This window comes from Balaenoptera physalus (assembly GCF_965194825.1).
Source record: "Balaenoptera physalus genome assembly, chromosome: 8".
NCBI classification, from domain to species: domain Eukaryota; kingdom Metazoa; phylum Chordata; class Mammalia; order Artiodactyla; family Balaenopteridae; genus Balaenoptera; species Balaenoptera physalus.
In genome coordinates, this window is record NC_138887.1 from 56724455 (window position 1) to 56743852 (window position 19398).

General features: G+C 35.8%; 1 protein-coding gene across 11 annotated transcripts in view; it reads left to right on the plus strand.

Annotated features, from left to right (window-relative positions):
• ETV1 (ETS variant transcription factor 1) overlaps window positions 1-15685 on the plus strand; it is a 95265-nt gene extending 79580 nt beyond the window's left edge. For all 11 annotated transcript variants that reach the window (XM_082472747.1, XM_082472748.1, XM_082472749.1 and 8 more), the window contains 3 exons: window positions 2218-2387; window positions 7968-8069; window positions 12932-15685. In XM_082472747.1, coding sequence (XP_082328873.1) covers window positions 2218-2387; window positions 7968-8069; window positions 12932-13153 — 494 coding nt within the window. In that variant the 3' untranslated portion in view covers window positions 13154-15685. The remainder of the gene's footprint in view (window positions 1-2217; window positions 2388-7967; window positions 8070-12931) is intronic.
• Window positions 15686-19398: the final 3713 nt, after the last annotated feature.

Consider the following 19398-nt stretch of genomic DNA (forward strand, 5'->3'; position numbering starts at 1 on the left):
GACCTGGTAGCTCTCAGGAGTTTTTAATTGTCATTATTTAAACAGCAAAGTGTATGTGCAGATTGCTCCTCAGTCTCTAATTAGTTGCTTGAAGTCTACTGTGTTCCCCAGGCTTTCGCTACAGGTAGACTTTTCAGAAGGGGTGGTATAAGTCTTGGGAAGATCTGTTTCCTTAGCCTCCCTTTAAATTGCTAAATTCATGCCAAGGTCACAGGGTTAAACTCCAATACAGATCACTTTTTCAGCCTTACTCTATAATAGATGTTAGTTTTAACCTTTGAGTTTCAGAGGTGTGATCTATGTTATTTTATTCAGCATCATTCGCAGAGCATCAAAATCCTTAAAATCCAGCTTTTTCTCTTGAGATAAAGCATAAAGTCTACTTTTTGGCATGACCTTCATCAGTTTCTTTCATTCTTAGTGAGCTTAACATTTTAAGAAATCTCGATAATTAGTATGGGCATGTAAGGAAGGAAAATAGCTCAAAACTGTAGACAGGATTATGATATAATCTAACGGGGCAAAGTTGAAGTCACTTACATGTTTGAGGAAGCTGACTGTCTTGGTTATTTTTTCCCTTTGGCTTTTAAATACTCCTCAATTTTATACTAAGAAAATATTTTTGGGAAGATAGTATTGGGCTTACATTTTATAAGGAATAGAGAACAAGAAGAAAGAAGAACAAAGGGTTATTTTTTCATTGTACAAGGCCAGTATGATCAGTCACATTTATAGGCAGAAGCAATCTAAAGGTTAGAAAATCTGACAGTGTTTCACTCTATCTGCATAATTGCTCAGTTACCCCCATGAAAATTTCTAAATCTCAGAAGGAAAAACTGAGATAAATAAACCTGTCACTGAAATCAGTATGAAGAGACACTTCTATATTTTATAGCTTAGACCAAAACAACATAACGATTTTTAGCAGCTGTTGAGTGAATAATTTTATTTTGGTTTAGGTTTTTAAAGTGTTCTTTCTGTAATTATTTTAAGAGGTGTATTTCTGTCTCTTGACCAAAGGAAATTTTTAAAAAGCTTGTGATTTGGTCTGGTTTGTAATTCACACTTAATGTCAGAAGATCGGCTCGAATATATTCCGTCTGAATTGTTTCTTTAGTGAAGGAGAGAAATTCATGCATTAATATTAAGTGATATGCTTGTAGAGCCCTAGACATTCAATCCCCAATGTGACTAATTCCACATATTTTTGAGACAGTTTGCTGGAGATAGAAGTAAATAATCAGTAGTCATGAAACTGAGTTGTGGTTTTTTTTTTGGTTTGTTTGTTTTTTGGTAAAATCAAAATATCTGGCCAGATATTCCAAAGAATTGGAAACTAACACCTTTGCTACTGTAATCTATTTAATAGAGTTTTTTACACTTTGTATGAATAACAAATAAATGTAGCACAAACAAACCTTTCTTGTTTAAAAATATAGATAACAGAAAACTCTGGTGTATTCTTTTTTGTGTGTGTATATACATTATAAAATTGGACTTTTAGAAAAAGAATAGCAAGCTAAACTCAAATAAGTGCAATACAAACAAGAGAAAAGGAAAAATGAGAGAATTTTCATTTGCTGCCAGTTGAGAAAGCAGAGTGCCAGTGAAGGTGTGGAAGAAAGATGGTATACCAGTAATCCAGTATGCCCTGAATTACCCATGACATTGTCCTAGTTTTTACGTAACTCACAGAGTCTAAGATGCTGTTAACTTTGCTTTAAAGTATTTGCATTAAAATTTTCACTAGTTTGTCATGTGCAGGTCAATGAGGTATTTACAAATTGCAAAATTTAACTTGTGCAAATAAAATGCACAGAGCTTAAAATTGATTACTCCCTCTGCATTGTTACTTAGAGCAGTAAGTAATGTCATTAACAATGAAGGAAAGAAGTATGATCGGATACTATAGTTTTTAAAATAGTATCTAAAGAAAAAAAAGTTGTACAGCATTTTTATAAGTAAATGACATCCATGGATTTATTCTGCCCTTTGTGCATTTATAGTAACCTTTATATATACAGTTGTGTGTAAATTTGTAGATTCCTGGGTTATATTCACGCTTTTACCTATTTTAAATCCCTATTTAATGGTAACAGTATATTTCATAGAAACCCTTAAATTGGTTGTGGTGTAACCATTTTAGTGATTGGTTTAATATAAATTTTATGTAAATATCATTGCTAATCATAGAAACTTAAAATGTTTTTAATTTAGGAGATATAAAACAAGAGCCAGGAATGTATCGGGAAGGACCCACGTACCAGCGGCGGGGATCACTTCAGCTCTGGCAGTTTTTGGTAGCTCTTCTGGACGACCCTTCAAATTCCCATTTCATTGCCTGGACTGGGAGAGGCATGGAATTTAAATTGATTGAGCCTGAAGAGGTGAGTTTAGTAGATTCTAGTTAGGAAGATCAGATATGTTCTAATATAAAGAAACATATACTTGATTAATATGCCAAAAAAGTATTTTTTAATTTTAAAACTATAGGGAAACATTTTGAATTAAAAGGTGGGCCAAAAAAAAAAAAATAAGCAGGGATATATTTAAAATAAGACATGAATATGTTGCAGGCTTTTTCCAGTTGAATACCATCCTACAGGAATTGAAGGAGATCAACCAGATTATTAGCATAATCCTTTATTCAAGAGAGCAGGGCTTGGAAAGTCTCTAAAGGTGCATCTAAGTTGGGCATGTTTGATGGTCTTTGAGGAAGAGAGGAGATGTCTATCAAAGTTCAACTAGTTTTGGGTATGGAGGAATTGTTCTTGAGAATTAGCAGTTATTATTTGGACAATCTTGATTTTTGTCAAGAGGGTTAGAGAGGAACATTTAGAGAACAAAGTCATGTGTAAGAGGGTGTAGGGGAGACACAGCTGTGGGCGATAAAGGCACACAAGGGCCACAGTGGGAAATTCTCACTCCTTAAGTGTTTCTTAGGAGACACAGACCTGTACGACCATTGTTTTCCTTTGATTATTGGTGACATCTGTTTTGAATCAGCTGGGCTGTGTACGCTCCTTTGGAAGGTAGGAATAAAGTTTAAAATGTCACCATAATACCTAAGAAGACCGGATAGAGATAATACAGGTAAATGGAACACCTTTCATTCTGTTCAGCTGTCTTACTTCCTCCAACGCTCCCCCATGCACATACCAATGGAGTGTTTTCCTGAAAAACCTCTCAGTTCAACTTTTATTCTTCCCAGGGCTAACTTTAGGCTTAAGCCTACTATTTTTTTTTGGTTGCGGCCCATGGGATCTTTGTTGAGGCATGCAGGATCTTTTCATTACGGGGCGGTCTCTTCGTTGCCGTGCTCGGGCTTCTCTCTAGTTGTGGCATGCAGGTTTTCTCTCTCTCGTTGAGGTGCGTGAGCTCAGTAGTTGTGGCACACGGGCTTAGTTGCCCCACGGCATGTGGGATCTTAGTTCCCCAACCAGGGATCAAACCCGCGTCCCCTTCATTGGCAGGCAGATTCCTTAGCACTGGACCACCGGGGAGGTCCCAAGCCTACTATTATTATTACAACATAACCTACTGAATAGCATTTTGGACCTCAAAAGAAAGGTGACTTTTATATGAAATGTTTGTGTCTTATTAAAGATGCTTTCTCTGCTACTGTTAAAATTGACTTCAGTTTACGTTAGCTGAGAAACCAATGGAAGACTTTTAGCTAACATGCCTATGACTGATCATATTGGCTATAGGATCTGAACACCTCAGAAAAGTCGAAAAATTCAGAGAGATATCCAGCTATTTTTTAACTCAAAGTGATTAGTTTCACGTAGACTAGACATCTACAAGCTAGATTAGGCTAATGGACCTATACATCTTGCATTTTCTGCTCTATGAGACCATGTATTTAATCATAATCAGATAACGTGTCCTAATTTGATATCCAGAAGATAAGGTGACATTACTTATTAAGATTTAAGAGATTATCCGATTCGAATATGTATTAAATAAAGTATGAAATCAGAGGAGATGGTTAGCACAATTAAGTGTACTCCGGGTTACATCAATACGCTGGTAGCATTCGAGGGCTCAAGTTAAATCAGAAATTCAAAGTATCCATTATTGAGTATAGGCTAAATGTTTGGGTGTTTGAATTTTGTACTGCATCTAAAACTTAATTTGGCTGTCAAAAGAAATTCATTTTTTATGTAGGTGTACTTAAATGATGTAAGTGAAAGAACCGCAAAAATGTGAAGCACTAAAAATTGAGACTAGAAACACTTAACGTAAAGTAATTTGAAAGCCCTTTAACGTGATGGGAATGTGTGCTCTTCACCTCATGAAAGATGTTAATAATCTCTGCAAGAGTTGGTTCATGCTAGAACTGAGGACATTCAACAGGGATTTATATCAATTACTTCCGTCCATCTGTGATTAAAATAAAGCGAGCAGAAACAGAATTTTTATTTTTGCCATCTATCTGTTAAGATAGGGGAAATGACTGAATTATGTCAGTGATTATTGATCCACTCAGAAGTGTAAAAATACTTAGGCATGTGATTAAGTTCTTTATGTAGCAATTGTTGATTTTTAAGCTGATCATGTTTGAACAAGTAGAATAGGAGACTTGACCAGGGGACCATTAAGTTACATCAAATTATGAATTTCTGTGATTTTTTTTTTTTAAATGCCGGGAAGGAATACAATTACTTCTGTTCCATACAACAAACCAACATTTAGACACCTTTTCTGTATCAGACTCAGAAAGTAAAAAAGGACCGGGGAATTCAGAGTCAGCCTAACTCCCTGGCAATTGTGTGTCTCAATGTCTCCTAAGGCCCTTTGTTCAAAATGAAATATTCCATTTCTGATTGCTGCATTGCTCACTGCTACAATTGCTTCCATCAGGCAATGACTGTGCTGTTTATGTTTAAATTTCTTCTTTGGAAAATGTTTGTGAAATTTCTTTAGTCTCTGTGGCCCATGGTCACCCTCTTCTTTCAACTACACAGCAGTTAATTGAGGGTCTGTGACAGCACAGCTCATGAAAGGTGGCTCTGAAGCCTTCCTTGTTGGAATTACTCATGAGTTCCACTTTTTATATTTCCTCTTGCAGTTTAAAATGATACTGAGTGAGACTGCAGTCTTGCGCTGATTATCTGCTCAGTGTGTTTGGATAACTTTAGCAAGCACATAATCTTTAACATCTCTCTTTTTGAGATATTTGAGATAACGAGATGTTATTTTTTAATTAATCATGGGTTCTGGGGAATTGTTCCAGGGAACAGTTATTGACATAGCGAAGCATCTGTAGGATGCAGAGTAGAAGTCTTCTGATAATATTCAAGCTTGTTGAGCTGGAAGAGTTATCGAGAAGTCTGATAGCCAGGCCCTGATTGTGGTTTCTAGCTTTACTGTTGCATATTCAAGCGTGATTTTAAAAAATAAATTGAATAATAATTGAACGATTGCGTTTTCCTGTTTAATTCATTTGGTAATAAGGGTAAATGCTAGAGTGCTATAGAGATCTTTTCACTCTCCTCATTAACAGCCGAAGTTTTCTTTTGAAAGAGTGTTAAAAGGAAGTTACTGGAAGTATTGCCACCATCGTACCTACTCCATGTTGAAGATGGTACCTTGGCTTTTTTTTTTAACATCTTTATTGGAGTATAATTGCTTTACAATAGTGCGTTAGTTTCTGCTGTATAACAAAGTGAATCAGCTATACATATACATATATCCCCATATCCCCTTCCTCTTGCGTCTCCCTCCCACCACCACCCCCATCCCACCCCTCTAGGTGGTCACAAAGCACCGAGCTGATCTCCCTGTGCTATGCAGCTGCTTCCCACTAGCTATCTGTTTTACATTTGGTACCTTGGCCTTCAGTGGCGCTGGATATAGCGGTGATTGATGGGTCATATGTGAGGGCTGAATGGACTTTTTTAGTTGTTGGATGGTCTAACCTATCCTGGAAATTATTTATGTTACCTGTTAATTTTAAGTTTCAATCTTTTAAAAAATTTTTATCATGATAGGAACACAACATGGGATCTATCTTCTTATCAAATTTTTACGCATTCAATCCAGTATCATTAACTATAGGAACAGTGTTGTACAACAGATTTCTGTATCTTATTCCTTCATCTTGCACAACTTGTCTGCATATCCCAGGCATATGAGTATGTCCCATTTCCCTCAACTTTGTAATGAATGTGATATTGAAACAGCTCTAAGAATAAATTTGATTGTTTTAAAATGTCTACTGATACCCATGGTGCTGAGAATTAACTGGCATCCTAAAAGTCAAACTCTGCTTATGGTATTAAAAAAACATCTTTCTCTCCCAAAGGCTTCCACTGTGTTGTCTTGAAGTTTGTTGCAGGTATTTTACTTTCTAGGTGCCTCCTGGTGAGCCTCTAGAAAAGTATCATTTACAAATGCATAAGTGTTCAGAAATTGTTGTTCAATTTAAGGAGATACTAATAATTTATTTTCACATCCCCTCCAGGTTCACAGGCTGTTCAGTTGTCATGTCTATTAAAGGTTCACTGATGTCCATTGTTAGCTTTTTAAAAGACATTTTATTTAGAAATTATTGCTTTCACTTCTTATTGCCATCCGTCCATTTTGCTATTGCTTAGAACATTTACATTAAAATGAAGTTTATCTTTGGAACATTAAGATGTACCTGTCACAGTGACTCTCTGTTTTGATATATAGTCATGTCGCTGTGAGGTTACATCTCTCTGCTCTTAAAAAATTATACTGATATATGTGACTAAATTACATTGTATCTTCATTCAGGAAGTAGAAATTAGTGAGAGAGAAAATAGCAAGGATCAGTGTTTTTAAAAGAGAAGAAAAAAATAAAACCCTGGAGAAAGGTTATTGCTAATGAAGTAGAGAGAGACAGAATGATCTCTTTGCAAAGCATTCTGTTTTAGTATATTACACGTAGCAACAACTTGGAATTCTGTGAACATGAAGGAAAACTCTAACCCTATTTAAAAATGCTCTCTCAGGGTTACCTAGGTATGCATGGCAGCTGCAATTTCTGCTCAGATGAAGCAAAAGTGGAAACTAATGCGAAGGTGACTTCAGCTGGGGTCACAGAAGCAGGCCACCCTGTTCTGGATAATGCTACAGCTAGCCAGGGTAGTGGTGAGGTAGGGGATACAGATATGTTGAGGAAGGAAGTTTTGCTGAAGCTCTGTTGAAGAATTCTCCCTCTTTGCCAGAAAAGTTGCTCCTCCAAAGCCACATTATAAAAAGCTCGGAGATTGTTCACTAAACAACAAAAGTGGATATTCTGCTTTAGAGATTTTCGTCTGTGGACTCATATACATGGTGACCTTCTTATTTTTAGCCTCTGATTACTGTTCTTTAAATGAATGCTTAATTCCCCAGTGTAGTATTGGCTACAATTTTATTCTGATGCTGCTTTAGGCAATAAAAATTATTTGCAGTTCAGCTTACTAACTTGTATACTGTTTCCTCTGCTGTACACACTGTGCCACTTGTTCACTCTTTTATTCAGTGTCATGCAGGATATCTGTTTTCCTTTGGCTTATCATAACCTCAAAAACACCTTTACAAAGAGATCGCGAAGCTGCTCTTGATCTATAGTTTTTATCTGAAAAGAAAAAATAAGAAGGAAAAAACAGACAGGGTACCTCAGAATGCGAAGCATGCCTCATTTTGGTGAATTGCAGCCTGTCCATTACCATTGTAAATACATGCCCTTATTTCCATTTAATTTTGTATCTAAAACAGTAGTGACAAAGAATTCTATTGTGATGCTTCAGAATGATCACTGAAGGCCTGGTTTAAAAAGCAAACCAGGACACAGGATATGCAGATCATGATAGCTTTTGTGTCTTTACTTATGTTTTTGATTTGGATGTGTTTTAGAGTGTTTGGAAGTAATTAATGAATTAACTAATTTTTATGAGATATGTTGATACGTTAATACTTAACACTACAATGTAATTCTGTTTTGGTGGCAGGTGGCCCGGCGTTGGGGCATTCAGAAAAACAGGCCAGCTATGAACTATGATAAACTTAGCCGTTCACTCCGCTATTATTATGAGAAAGGAATCATGCAAAAGGTGAGCAGCTAATACAGCATTAAAATTCACTGAAATGTTGCACATTTATCTGCATGTCATACTTTAAAGCCACGTATCATTACACTGCTGAAGCAAGGTTTTCGCCCACTTTAACGTATGCTTAGCTGTTGGTTTTGCTATTACAAGCCTTTCTGTTTATAAATTCATGGGCATTATAGACAAATGTGTAATAATATCATACACAAAGTAGTAGACTTTCTGGAAGTCCCCACTTTCCTGTGTTTGGTAGAAAAAATGTTGTTTTGGTACTAATATGGCAAGCATATATCCCCAGAAGTTGTTGATATTTTGCTACATTCTCCACAAGTATATAATTTTGAATAGTAACTGAATTGTTACCTTTTCCCTCTTGTTCTGATTCTTAAAACATTCAGAACATTGCTTGTTCTCATTCTGAAAAACATTTTTTCTTGGCTGATTTCATTACTTGACAGCTTAACATCTTAAACCATGGGTTAAAAATAAGTATTTGATCTTATTTCATTGGTATAATGAAGTTAAATTTATTTTATTTCAAATGAGTGTCTCTTAATATTTCCAGGTAGCTTTTTTAAAAGGTGTGAGATAAAACAAATGAATTACACCTAGAACAAAATATAAAATTTTTGAAGAAGGTAATGAATAAATGAATAAATAAAGATAAAACATTTGGGTATTTGTTATTGTTACATCCTTCAGCCTTGCATGCATATTCAGTCTAATAGTCTTGACTGTGAACAACGTTTAGGATTTATTCATCGTGAATATTACATTATAGTTTTATTATGCGTCCTTGGTTCATTTGGGGGGACACAGACGAATATTACAGATTGTGGCATAGTTTTATGTCACCATGGTTCTGCCAAGAAAAACTAGACCAGTTGGCCCATGAAACTTACTAGAAGACAGGGAAACGGCATCACTGAGTTTTCTAGACCAAAGGGAATCTGTGCTCTGGAGTTGGCCAGCCTGGAAGTTAGAACTTCGAAGATCCTTAAAAGATAAGGCTGAATTAGATTCTTAATTGCTTCCTATTTCCCTGAATCTCACCTTCAGAATGTAAAACCAGTTCCTATCTGCTCTATCTTCTCCATCTCAACCCTGGAGTCTTTTTTAATTCCTCCCTTTCTCTCATCCACCACTCCCATTTGCAGCCAACCCCTTTCAGATACATCCCATTCTTTTCATTTTCATCACCATCTTCCTAATTGGGCACATCAAGTGGGATGGCACAATAGGTGCTCTGCAGGTCCCCTGGGCAGTGTTACACAAAATGCAGTCATGATTTTGGTTTGCATGCTATCTTCTCATTAGGTCACCTTTTTTGAACAGATTCTTCTGCTACTAAGCAGTGGTATTCTTACCTCGTGTAGCTGCTGTGATTATTAAATGAAATAATGTACTTGAGACACTTGCATTGTACCTGGCACAAAAGTCTTCAACAAATGGTAGCTGTGAATGCATCTCACACCCCGAAGCCAAGGCATATTTAGCTTGTGTGTCTTGACCAGTTAAGTCCCTTACTAAATGGAGCAGTCACAGAGATCTAAAAAGTATCATAAAATGTCTAATCATACCTCAGGTTTTAGACACAGTGTTTGAGGGGGTATCTGCAGGATGACATGTCTGGTCTTAAATATTCTCAAAGGTGTTCAAACTTACGCTTATTACTGATACCATCACTTCCATGTTCCTGTTTATTTATCCAGTTATCACATATCCTATTTACTTACCTCTTACTTTAATAAATTAATAAGGCAAGATGCTATCAAATAATCAAATGACAGCATAGATGTTGAAAAAACAAAGAAAAATGTTATGGCTCCTCACGTTTTTTCTATTAGGCTGTAATTGCCAAAGGAAACTATTAGCAACTATTTATTTGTCAGCTAATATAGGAGAGCAAAATGTTGTACTTCACAGGCCTTTTGGGGTATTGCATATGATATAAGGAAAAACAGGTCGTTTAGAGGTGAAAAATGCAAAAGTTGAAGTCTACTTATAACTAGCACAACAATCAAGACTTTTGACAATTTTTACACACATACATACTTATTCTTCCTTCCACGTGTTGAGCCGGTCTACTTGCTACTCTCTGACACACCTGTGACTCTCTCATTGCTTCACTCTTTTTAGAATGTCCTGCCTTCTTATCTTTACCTGTTAACATAATGGTTAAGTAAGTTCTAGTATAGTCATTCAGAGGAAAATTATGCAGTTCTTTAAAAAAAAAAAAAAAACTCTGATGTAGAATTATATATTTTAATGTATGGGGAAAATGTTTATCTGACCACGGTTGTTCATGAACTTAAAACTCTGTGTGTATGTGGTGTATGTAAAAGAAAATTAAATGGAAAGATTAGAGAATAAAATAAAACCCAAGTGGATCTAAACATCAAAGAAACCCTGATTATTTTAGTAGTCATGAAAGAAATAAGAAATGAAGTAGTGATCATTATACCTTATAGACAGTACATGTATGAATTTCAAAATTTAGAAATGATGGGAAAAGTATATACAAACATTTAAGCATTGGTTATTTCTGGTTGATATAATCAGATTATTATTTCTTTTGGCTTAATCTGTAATTTAAAATTTTCTTCCAATATCCCTGTATTGCTTCTGAAATTTTAAAAGTTAACACATAATTTAAATAGCTAGTCTTTCAAAATTCATGTTTTATCTATCTAAGCATTGCAATTTGTGTATACTGAATGTATAGCATTTTCCATATTGTAACTGAATAACAGAAGACGTTCTGTCCCTTGGTTGGTTATCAGCCCTTGTTCTAAACTTTGTGGCATTTAACATAGTCCAATAATTATAGTAGTAGCCCTAAATATGTTTACTGTAAGGAAAATAAAACAGTGAGTCAAGGCAGAGTCTTTAAGAGGTTTTATAATCTTGATTGCGTATTATACATTTTAATTCCCCACAGTGATTTATCGAATCATTTCTAATTATAACCAATAGCAACAGGTTGTACAAAAAATCTTCCAGTATCCTAAAGCAAATGCCTCCTTCTCAGCGGCTGCAGACAAAACAAAGCAGGTTATTAAATGCTCTGAGGTATGCAGGCCATTTATTTTATTTTTATTCTCAAAGTGCTTTGAGCAAAGAAAAAAGGGAAACGAGGATTTAGTATAGTTAAGCTTTGTTTCTGATATGGTCTATTTTTACTTTTATGGCAGTTTCACCATTTCACCTTTAGGAACTTAATTTCCTTTTTATAAAGGACTAAAGTGAATAAATTTATGCCAGACTCCTCTGTTTGCCATGCCCTGTGCTAGAGACTTCCATCTTAGTCTTGCAACAGGCTTTCCAAGAAGCCATTCCTGACTCCATTTCACAAAAAAAAGGGGAACTGGGGGCAGTTTAAGAAACATGTCCAAATTCATAAAAACTTAAGTCTTGGCTATTTTCAAGCCTAAGGATATTCAGAGTATTTGAATTCTCTAAATTGATTCCTCTTACAGGGTAAAAAAAATCCAGGGCAAAAAAACATTCTAAATCTGAGTCCAGAACAGCAGTGCTCTTTGGTAATTTTTTTTTTTTCTTCCCAAACATGCACAGATAGTTTATAAACTATGAACTCACCATATCCCCACGTCACACAGCAAGTAGCAGAGGAGTTGAGTAATTTTCACCTTTCTAAAATTACTGAACTCTACATAGACACAAAAAGTTACTGCCAAACTTAATACAAAGAACTGTATTCATCCACTCCCGCCCCGCCCAACCCCCCTGGGTTTTTGAGAAGCTCAGCATTGTCTATTAATGGCAGCAGCGGCAGGGCCGTATTTGTTCCACTCAATTGTTTATAATTTCCTAGAGAAGCATTACTCTTCAAAATTTAAGTTTGGGACATGTTATTTCCTACAAATTAGGCCACTTCTCCTTTATTTCAGGCAGCTGTCACATTTCTTTTTTTCATTTCCTCCCTATGCATTGTGTATTTTAAATGCCTTTCACTTTTTTACACCTCTTACTTCAATTTGACACTTTATATACATCCTTAACTTCTGTCTAAGGCATCTTGCTTTCATTTTTAAAAGTGATGTACCCAGGATAATGCTGCCCTCTTGATCCATCTTTCATTTAAATGAGGCTATGTTTCTTTTTTTTCAGGTGAGAATATACAGTGCAAAAGAAAAATAAATAAATAAAAAAAAGAACAGTTCACCCTGCGAATCAGTGAATCACTAGTCTAGTCTTATTAGGAACACAATACATTTTTCTTCTAAGGTTTGGAAGTTTAGTTTTTCTACAGTTTCAGAAATATAATGTTAGGAGGGAGGCACTACACTTTAAAGGCCTGGTTATTTTATAAGTACTATAGATATTACCTTTTCAAACAGAGGGGAAAAAATTGTAATGTGAAGATGCCTGCATGAAATCATTGATTTTTTTTTTTCCCCAAATAGCAATGTAAGTTTACACTTACATGAAAACTAGCAAACTGCTAAGCTTTCTAGAATATATCTGGAATGAATGTAATTATTACTCAAGATCAACATTTTGCATTTCCCTCGATTTAACCGTAGTTTATCCCACAAAGTGAGGATTATTTTTCTATCTGTTAATACTTAATTGCTTCTTCTTTTGTTATTCATCCTTTCTGGAGTATTAAATCATGTTTTTGTTTATTTCTTTCTCTTCCCTTCCAGTCTGGGATGGTGAAGATGAGTTGTTGGTTTTTTTTTAAGCTGAGATGTAGTTGACGTAACAACCTCACATTAGTTTCAGGTGTACAACACAACGATTGGATATTTGTATCTCTTGCGAAATGCTCACCACACTGAGTCTAATTACCATCCGGCACTGCACATAAGGATGGGATTTCTCTTCCATGTTTCCCTTAGGTGGCTGGAGAGAGATACGTCTACAAATTTGTATGTGATCCAGAAGCCCTCTTCTCCATGGCCTTTCCAGATAATCAGCGCCCACTGCTGAAGACAGACATGGAGCGTCATATCAACGAAGAGGACACGGTGCCTCTGTCCCACTTTGACGAGAGCATGGCCTATATGCCAGAAGGGGGCTGCTGCAACCCTCACCCCTATAACGAAGGCTACGTGTATTAACACAAGTGACAGTCAAGGGCCTTCTCGCGCTTCTCCTCTTTTGCAAGATGCAGAGAATCTCCGCATTCTCTTAAATCTTTGTCTGATTTTTGTTGTTTGTATTTTATTTTTAAATAATAATACACAAAAAGGGGCTTTTCCTGTTGCATTATTCTATGGTCTGCCATGGACTGTGCACTTTATTTGAGGGTGGGTGGGAGTAATCTAAACATTTATTCTGTGTAACAGGAAGGTAATGGGTGAATGGGAGGGGGGATTGGGGGATTACTTTTTACTTAGGCTTGGGATGGGGTCCTACAGGTTTTAAGTATGATGAAGCTATATCATGTTGATTTGATTTCATAACAACCTAGAAAATGTTCATTTCCTCTGGGTGTCTATAGTACACAGTTAATTCACATTGTGTAAATATCCACTTGGAGACTATTTGCCTTGGGCATTTTCCCCTATCATTTCTGAGTCTCTGCAAGGTGTACAAAAAAAAACTACTGTAAAAGGCAGTTTAATTGTTAGAAATGACTGTTTTTGCACCTCTTGTAAAAAGGTATCTAGAGATTGCATTTGCTGCTTTTTGTTTTGTTTTGCTTTATATATGACTCATAGAGGATAACCATAAAATGGGTAATTCTCTCTGAAGTTGAGTAATCACCATGACTGTAAATGAGGGGCACAATTTTGGACTCTGGCTCCAAACTGAGTCACAGGCCAGTAGCAGTATACGTATCTGGTGCCACCTTGCTCTTTAGGTACAAATCATACTGTTGTTAAAGTATTTTGAAGCTCATTTCAGTTAAATAATGATAGTTTTCATGGTCCTTTGAGATCTTCATTTAAATGTTAAATCTGGGATCACAATGAAGCAAAAAATATCTTGTCTCCTTTTGCTTCCTTCAGTACATAAAAACATTATTTAATCAATAAAAATTAACTGTACTAAATCACATAATATGCTGTTCTAGATACAGCAAGCACTCCTTAAGAAAAATATCCAATACACTAAATAGGTACTATAGTAATTTTTAGACATGGTACCCATTGATATGCATTTAAACCTTTTACTGCTGTGTTATGTTGAAACATATATAAATATTAGATAATGCTAATGCTTCTGCTGCTGTCTTTTCTGTAATATTCTCTTTCATGCTGAATTTACTATGACCATTTATAAGCAATGCAGTTAACTACAGATAGTATTTCAGGACAAAATAGATGACTCAAACCATTTATTGCTTAAAAAATAGCTTATGCCATGCTATGCTATAAGCAGCTTTTATGCACATTGACAAAATGAAGAGTAAGCTTCAGCTTGCTAAGGGAAACTGTGGAAACTTCTGTAACTTTTGGTGAAATGGAAAATTATTTACAAACTGTCAAAGAATATGAGGAAGTTGCTGTATGACATAGTGCTGGCACTGGTACTATCCATCATCTTGTTTTGGACACTCGAGTAAATGTGATTGGATTGTTTGAAAGAAGATTTAAAGATTTAAAGTTTCAAAGGTTTTTGTTTTGGTTTTGTTTTGCATTTGGAGAAAATACTGAAAGCAGGGTATAACGAAACCATAAGTAAATGGTGTTACAGTATCTCTGAAGAGCTTGCTAAAATGATTCAAGAAAGAAACACGAATTTTTGTTCAATCCATCAGTATCCCAGAGGAACAAAAATTTTTAAAGAGTCAATAGCAAAATTTTAAACAACTCCTAAACACAAAGCCAAAATCGACTTATAAAAGCTTTTCATGATGAACACAGGAAAAATTGTTGAAAGATGATCTCCTGTCTACCCATTTTCCAGCATGACGTGGATCACAGCTCATGTCTTTAAATTGAACAGTTATTGGGAAACCCACATACCATAATCAATACTACTCACATTTAATCCTACAAAAAAAAAAAAAATTCTAATTTCAACATATCTATGTAACCTGTGATTTCAATGCTTGTTCTACATTTATATTATATAGCATTAGGCCCATTATGGGCTAATAAATATGCCTTAAAAATCAGAACTTTTTTCCCCCACTTTGCTCATGTGGCCATTGACAGCACTTAGAATAAAAACAGATTTTAAAATATTCAGCTAAAGTTTTACTGGAAAGAGAATTGACACATTTGGAGAAATTTGAAAGTGGGTCCTTAAAATATGATCTAAATGAAAATTATATTGAGTATTCTTTTTTTTCTCTCTTTCTCTTTTATTCTTTTAAAAATTCTAGTTCTAGTTTGACAGTGAGAAAGAATTGGGCTATGAGTTATTTTAAGGAATCAAGGAAGAATTGGTATTGATTATATAATATTTAAGGACAAATTATATATTTTGCTGTTTACGGTAGTAACTCACTGAATGAAGTAAGTAATTGGCCAACATTAAGTATATTTCTCATACAGAAGGGTTCAAGACATTGCATTATAAACTCTTGGGAAATGTATCTAAATTTTTTTTGGGGGGGTTCTGTTCTTATTCTACTTTTTGTTTGGTTGTATTTTTATTTTCAGATAGATTAATAAATCTGGCAGCTGATTTCTGCAAGATTCTTGTGTTTTGAATTTCTAATTGAATTGGCTATTCAAACATAGAAATCAACAACATAACATCTTCCTTCAACTTGGTAAAGGAAACTAAAAGAATTATCTCCCCTCATGTTTGCTGCCTTTTGATGCTAATACCCAACAGACTAATTACAACAAAGAATGTCACCTCTCCAATAACTAATGAAAGATGATTTTCTTTAAGTTATGCCTATAAAAATGCTTAAAAATAAAAATTCACACAGCTGACAGTGCAGAGCAGTTTTCTCAAATTATAGAAAGTTCTTGGGGGTCACTTAATTGAGACTCCTTTTTATAGATTTTTATCAGTTTCCTGTAGATGCTATAACAAATTACCACACATTTAATAACTTAAAGCAACACAGATTTATCCTCTTTTAGTTCTAGAGATCAGAAGTCCAAAATGAGTCTAAAGGGGCTAAAATCAAGGTGTCTGTAGGGCTGGTTCCTTCTGGAGGGAAGAATCCTATCCTTCTACTTTTAGAAGCTATTGTCATTTCTGTCTCCTGGCTCCTGGCTTCCTCACTCCAATCTCTGCTTCTGTGGTCACATCTCTTTTTCCTCTACTGTAGTCAAATCTTCCTCGGCCTATCTCTTATAAGGATATCTGTGATTACATTTAGGGTCTACCCAGATAACCCAGGATAATCTCCCCATCTCAAGATCTTTAACTTAATCACATCTTTGACGTCCCTTTTGCCAGGTAAGTTATCATTCACAGGGATCAGGACACAGGTAAGGGGAATGGAGGAAAAGGGGTGGCTGTTATTCAGCTTACCACACACATGAAGACACTGTGTATTAAAAATACCGATTGACTTACGTATGGACAAAAATGTTCTATTGATGGATCTAGGGTGAGAAATTACTGAAGAACATTTTTGTTTACCATTGAGATGGTCTCACTTTACTCTGCATAAAAGGTAATGAAAGCATTCTGTGTTAAAGTTCACCTACTCCACTAAAGCATCTGATAATCACATAGAGCTTTTAGATTATTTAATTCCCCCACATGTAAAAATTATGTAATGAGAGAAAGAAATAGTGTGATAATTACAGAGTTATAGCATAGTTAATTATGTTATCCAAGTCAGATTATTTTTTTTAATATAAATTTCTTTTGGTGCTAGTATGAGTTGTTACTATACAACCTTAACATCTACAAGTTATTACTGTTTAAGAAAGAATGATATATAGAATATGTTTGTTACTCAAAGGAGCAATTTTAAAATATGAGTCAACTTATGTTTATGTGACAAGGAAAGAAATCTATTACCAGATGTTTTAGCATTTGGCCAGATCATAGGTGCTTCTAAAATGAATGTTCTATCAGGCAGCATTTTCAGAGCCTATAATGACAAAACATTACAGAGGGGAAGACCATTTGAATGTTTCTTACTTGGTATCTTAAAAGAGAAAAACTGAAATTTGAAAATAAATGAGTGAGCTATTTTCCAGTTGCAGTTTGATATGAGGAAGGGGAAAAATAGAATTGTAAGAAAAAAATAAAGATGGGTAAAAATAATAGAAGGAAGTTAAAGAAGGCAAACGAACATATTGAGCAATTGTGATAAGAATTACGTAAAAGCCAAGTTTCCATAAGATATCAGTGTTGCACATGATACTGAAGAATTTGGCTCAATTTACTCAGAACTCAACTAGTACATACTTTTAGGACTTAGCTTTTTTTCTTTTTTCTTTTTTTTAATATATGAGACTCCTTTAGAAAGATTTATTTATTAAAAAAAATTTTTATGGAAAAATACAGTTTAAGAGGAGAGTTTGATCAGAGTAGTGGATGCCTTTACTGAAAAATATTGACGGTTTTCGAATGTTCCATTAAAAGTATACATAGAATAGCTGTGGTTTATAAACTCATATGTAAGATAGGGTTGTTTTTTTTCTTTTTCTTTTTGCATATAGACTCCAATATTCTTACTTAGTTCCATCCTAAAATTATGTTTCTATGGAGAAGAAATTTTTAATTCACTTGGATGTATTAAAATTATACTTATGGTTTGAGAAAACATTCCATGAAGTTTATGTGATTATAGCAAATAAATATGCTCAAAATTTAAAATAAAAGCCCAGAAACTGAAAATATTGCACTATTGTGATCACTCTGGGAGGTGGCACATGTAAAACTGATAAATATCATCTAAGTTGTTGACTTGCTTTGAATCATTTTAATCACTTAATTTATGACCAGTGTACTTGAGTAGTGTTTTGCCCTCCTGTCACTTCCCACGTGTTATTCTTTTTCTGGTAATTTAGGTCCCAGGACACCTGATAACTATTTTTCTAGTACTGTGTTCTAATCTCTTTAAATACATTGTTTCACTTAATCTGTTCAGCAACTATATCAGGAAGAAATCTGGGGAAAGGAACTATCTAAATTATTTCAGTGACTCCCATGTGCCAGCCAGCGTGCATGCTTGACAGATGTTACTGCTTCCATCACTGATTGGCTTTGCGGAGAAGCTGAGGCTAAAGACAAAACCAGAATGTCATTGTGTTCAAAATGTCATGTGATCACAGGCAAATTCATAAACGCTGTTTTTTTTTTTTTTTTTTTTTTAACCTGGACCTAGCTGCTTTCTTGATTTAAATTTTAAGTAACTTAAAAATGTATGTAAGTCTCTCCTCTGCTCTGAGAGGGACGCGGCGGCCGTGCACGCCCCAGGGGACAGCCCTGTAGGGGCAGGGGGCGGCGTTGGCCAGCGAACCTCTGGAACTCCTGATCGCCAGAGTAGTTCAGGTAGCCCTGGAGGCGAGGGTGGTCACCGGGGCCCAGAAGGCCGGCGTGGGCCTGGCAGAGGAGCAGTGATGGAAGCAGCTGCTGCTGGTCCCAAGGGTGAGCAGGCACCACGTGCCCTAGGATGTGGTGGAGATGCAGCACCCGCGGCTGTAGGGCCTGGAAGTGGACTGCTGGTGTTCACACTCAGTGCCTTTCCGACCCGCCCGCCCCGGGGGTGGGGGCAGACATGCCCCGCAGATCTCTGATCCCAGATGCCTAATGCCACCAAGGCGTGATTCATAAGGAATATACAGTGAATGGCAGTGCCCTGGCTATTAGATGGACTGCTGAAGACCTTGTCCTCTTCCTGATTTCCATCAACTCCTTCCTGGATCAGCTTTCCCTGGTGATTCGGAATATTCGGCGCTTTGGGCCCTCGCCTCCCCAAAGGCTAGGCGGAGAAAAAGGGGGCTGAGGCCTAACCTTGTGTCCCCTACTAGGCAAGGCAGAGGGAATTCAAACTTAGAGTAATTGCCACTTTGTTATTTGGGTTTAATTTTTTGCCTCTACTGGCCCTTGGTATCTCTTGGTTCACTTGTTTTGTTTCCCTGCAGCTTGAGAAGTGGGATGCTTCAATGTTTATTACTGCAGAAAATAAAACTTAGCTACTAAAAAAAAAAAAAGTATGTAACAGTGACTCACATGTTGCTGAAACACAGTCTTATTTAAAATGTATTTCTTTAAACATCTTTGATTAGTCTTTATAGAAAAATCTGAAAAAGAAATCAAGTACTACTTAAACAATAGCAATATCATGACATGAATTTTTTTTTGAGTCTTTAAGCATTTAGAAATCAAAATGATTGAAGTACCACTTTGGTTTTTCCACTGGAGAAGGATACAGCTTAATGATCCCCAGAGAGACAGATCAACTTCTTCAGAATGTTGTAAACACTGC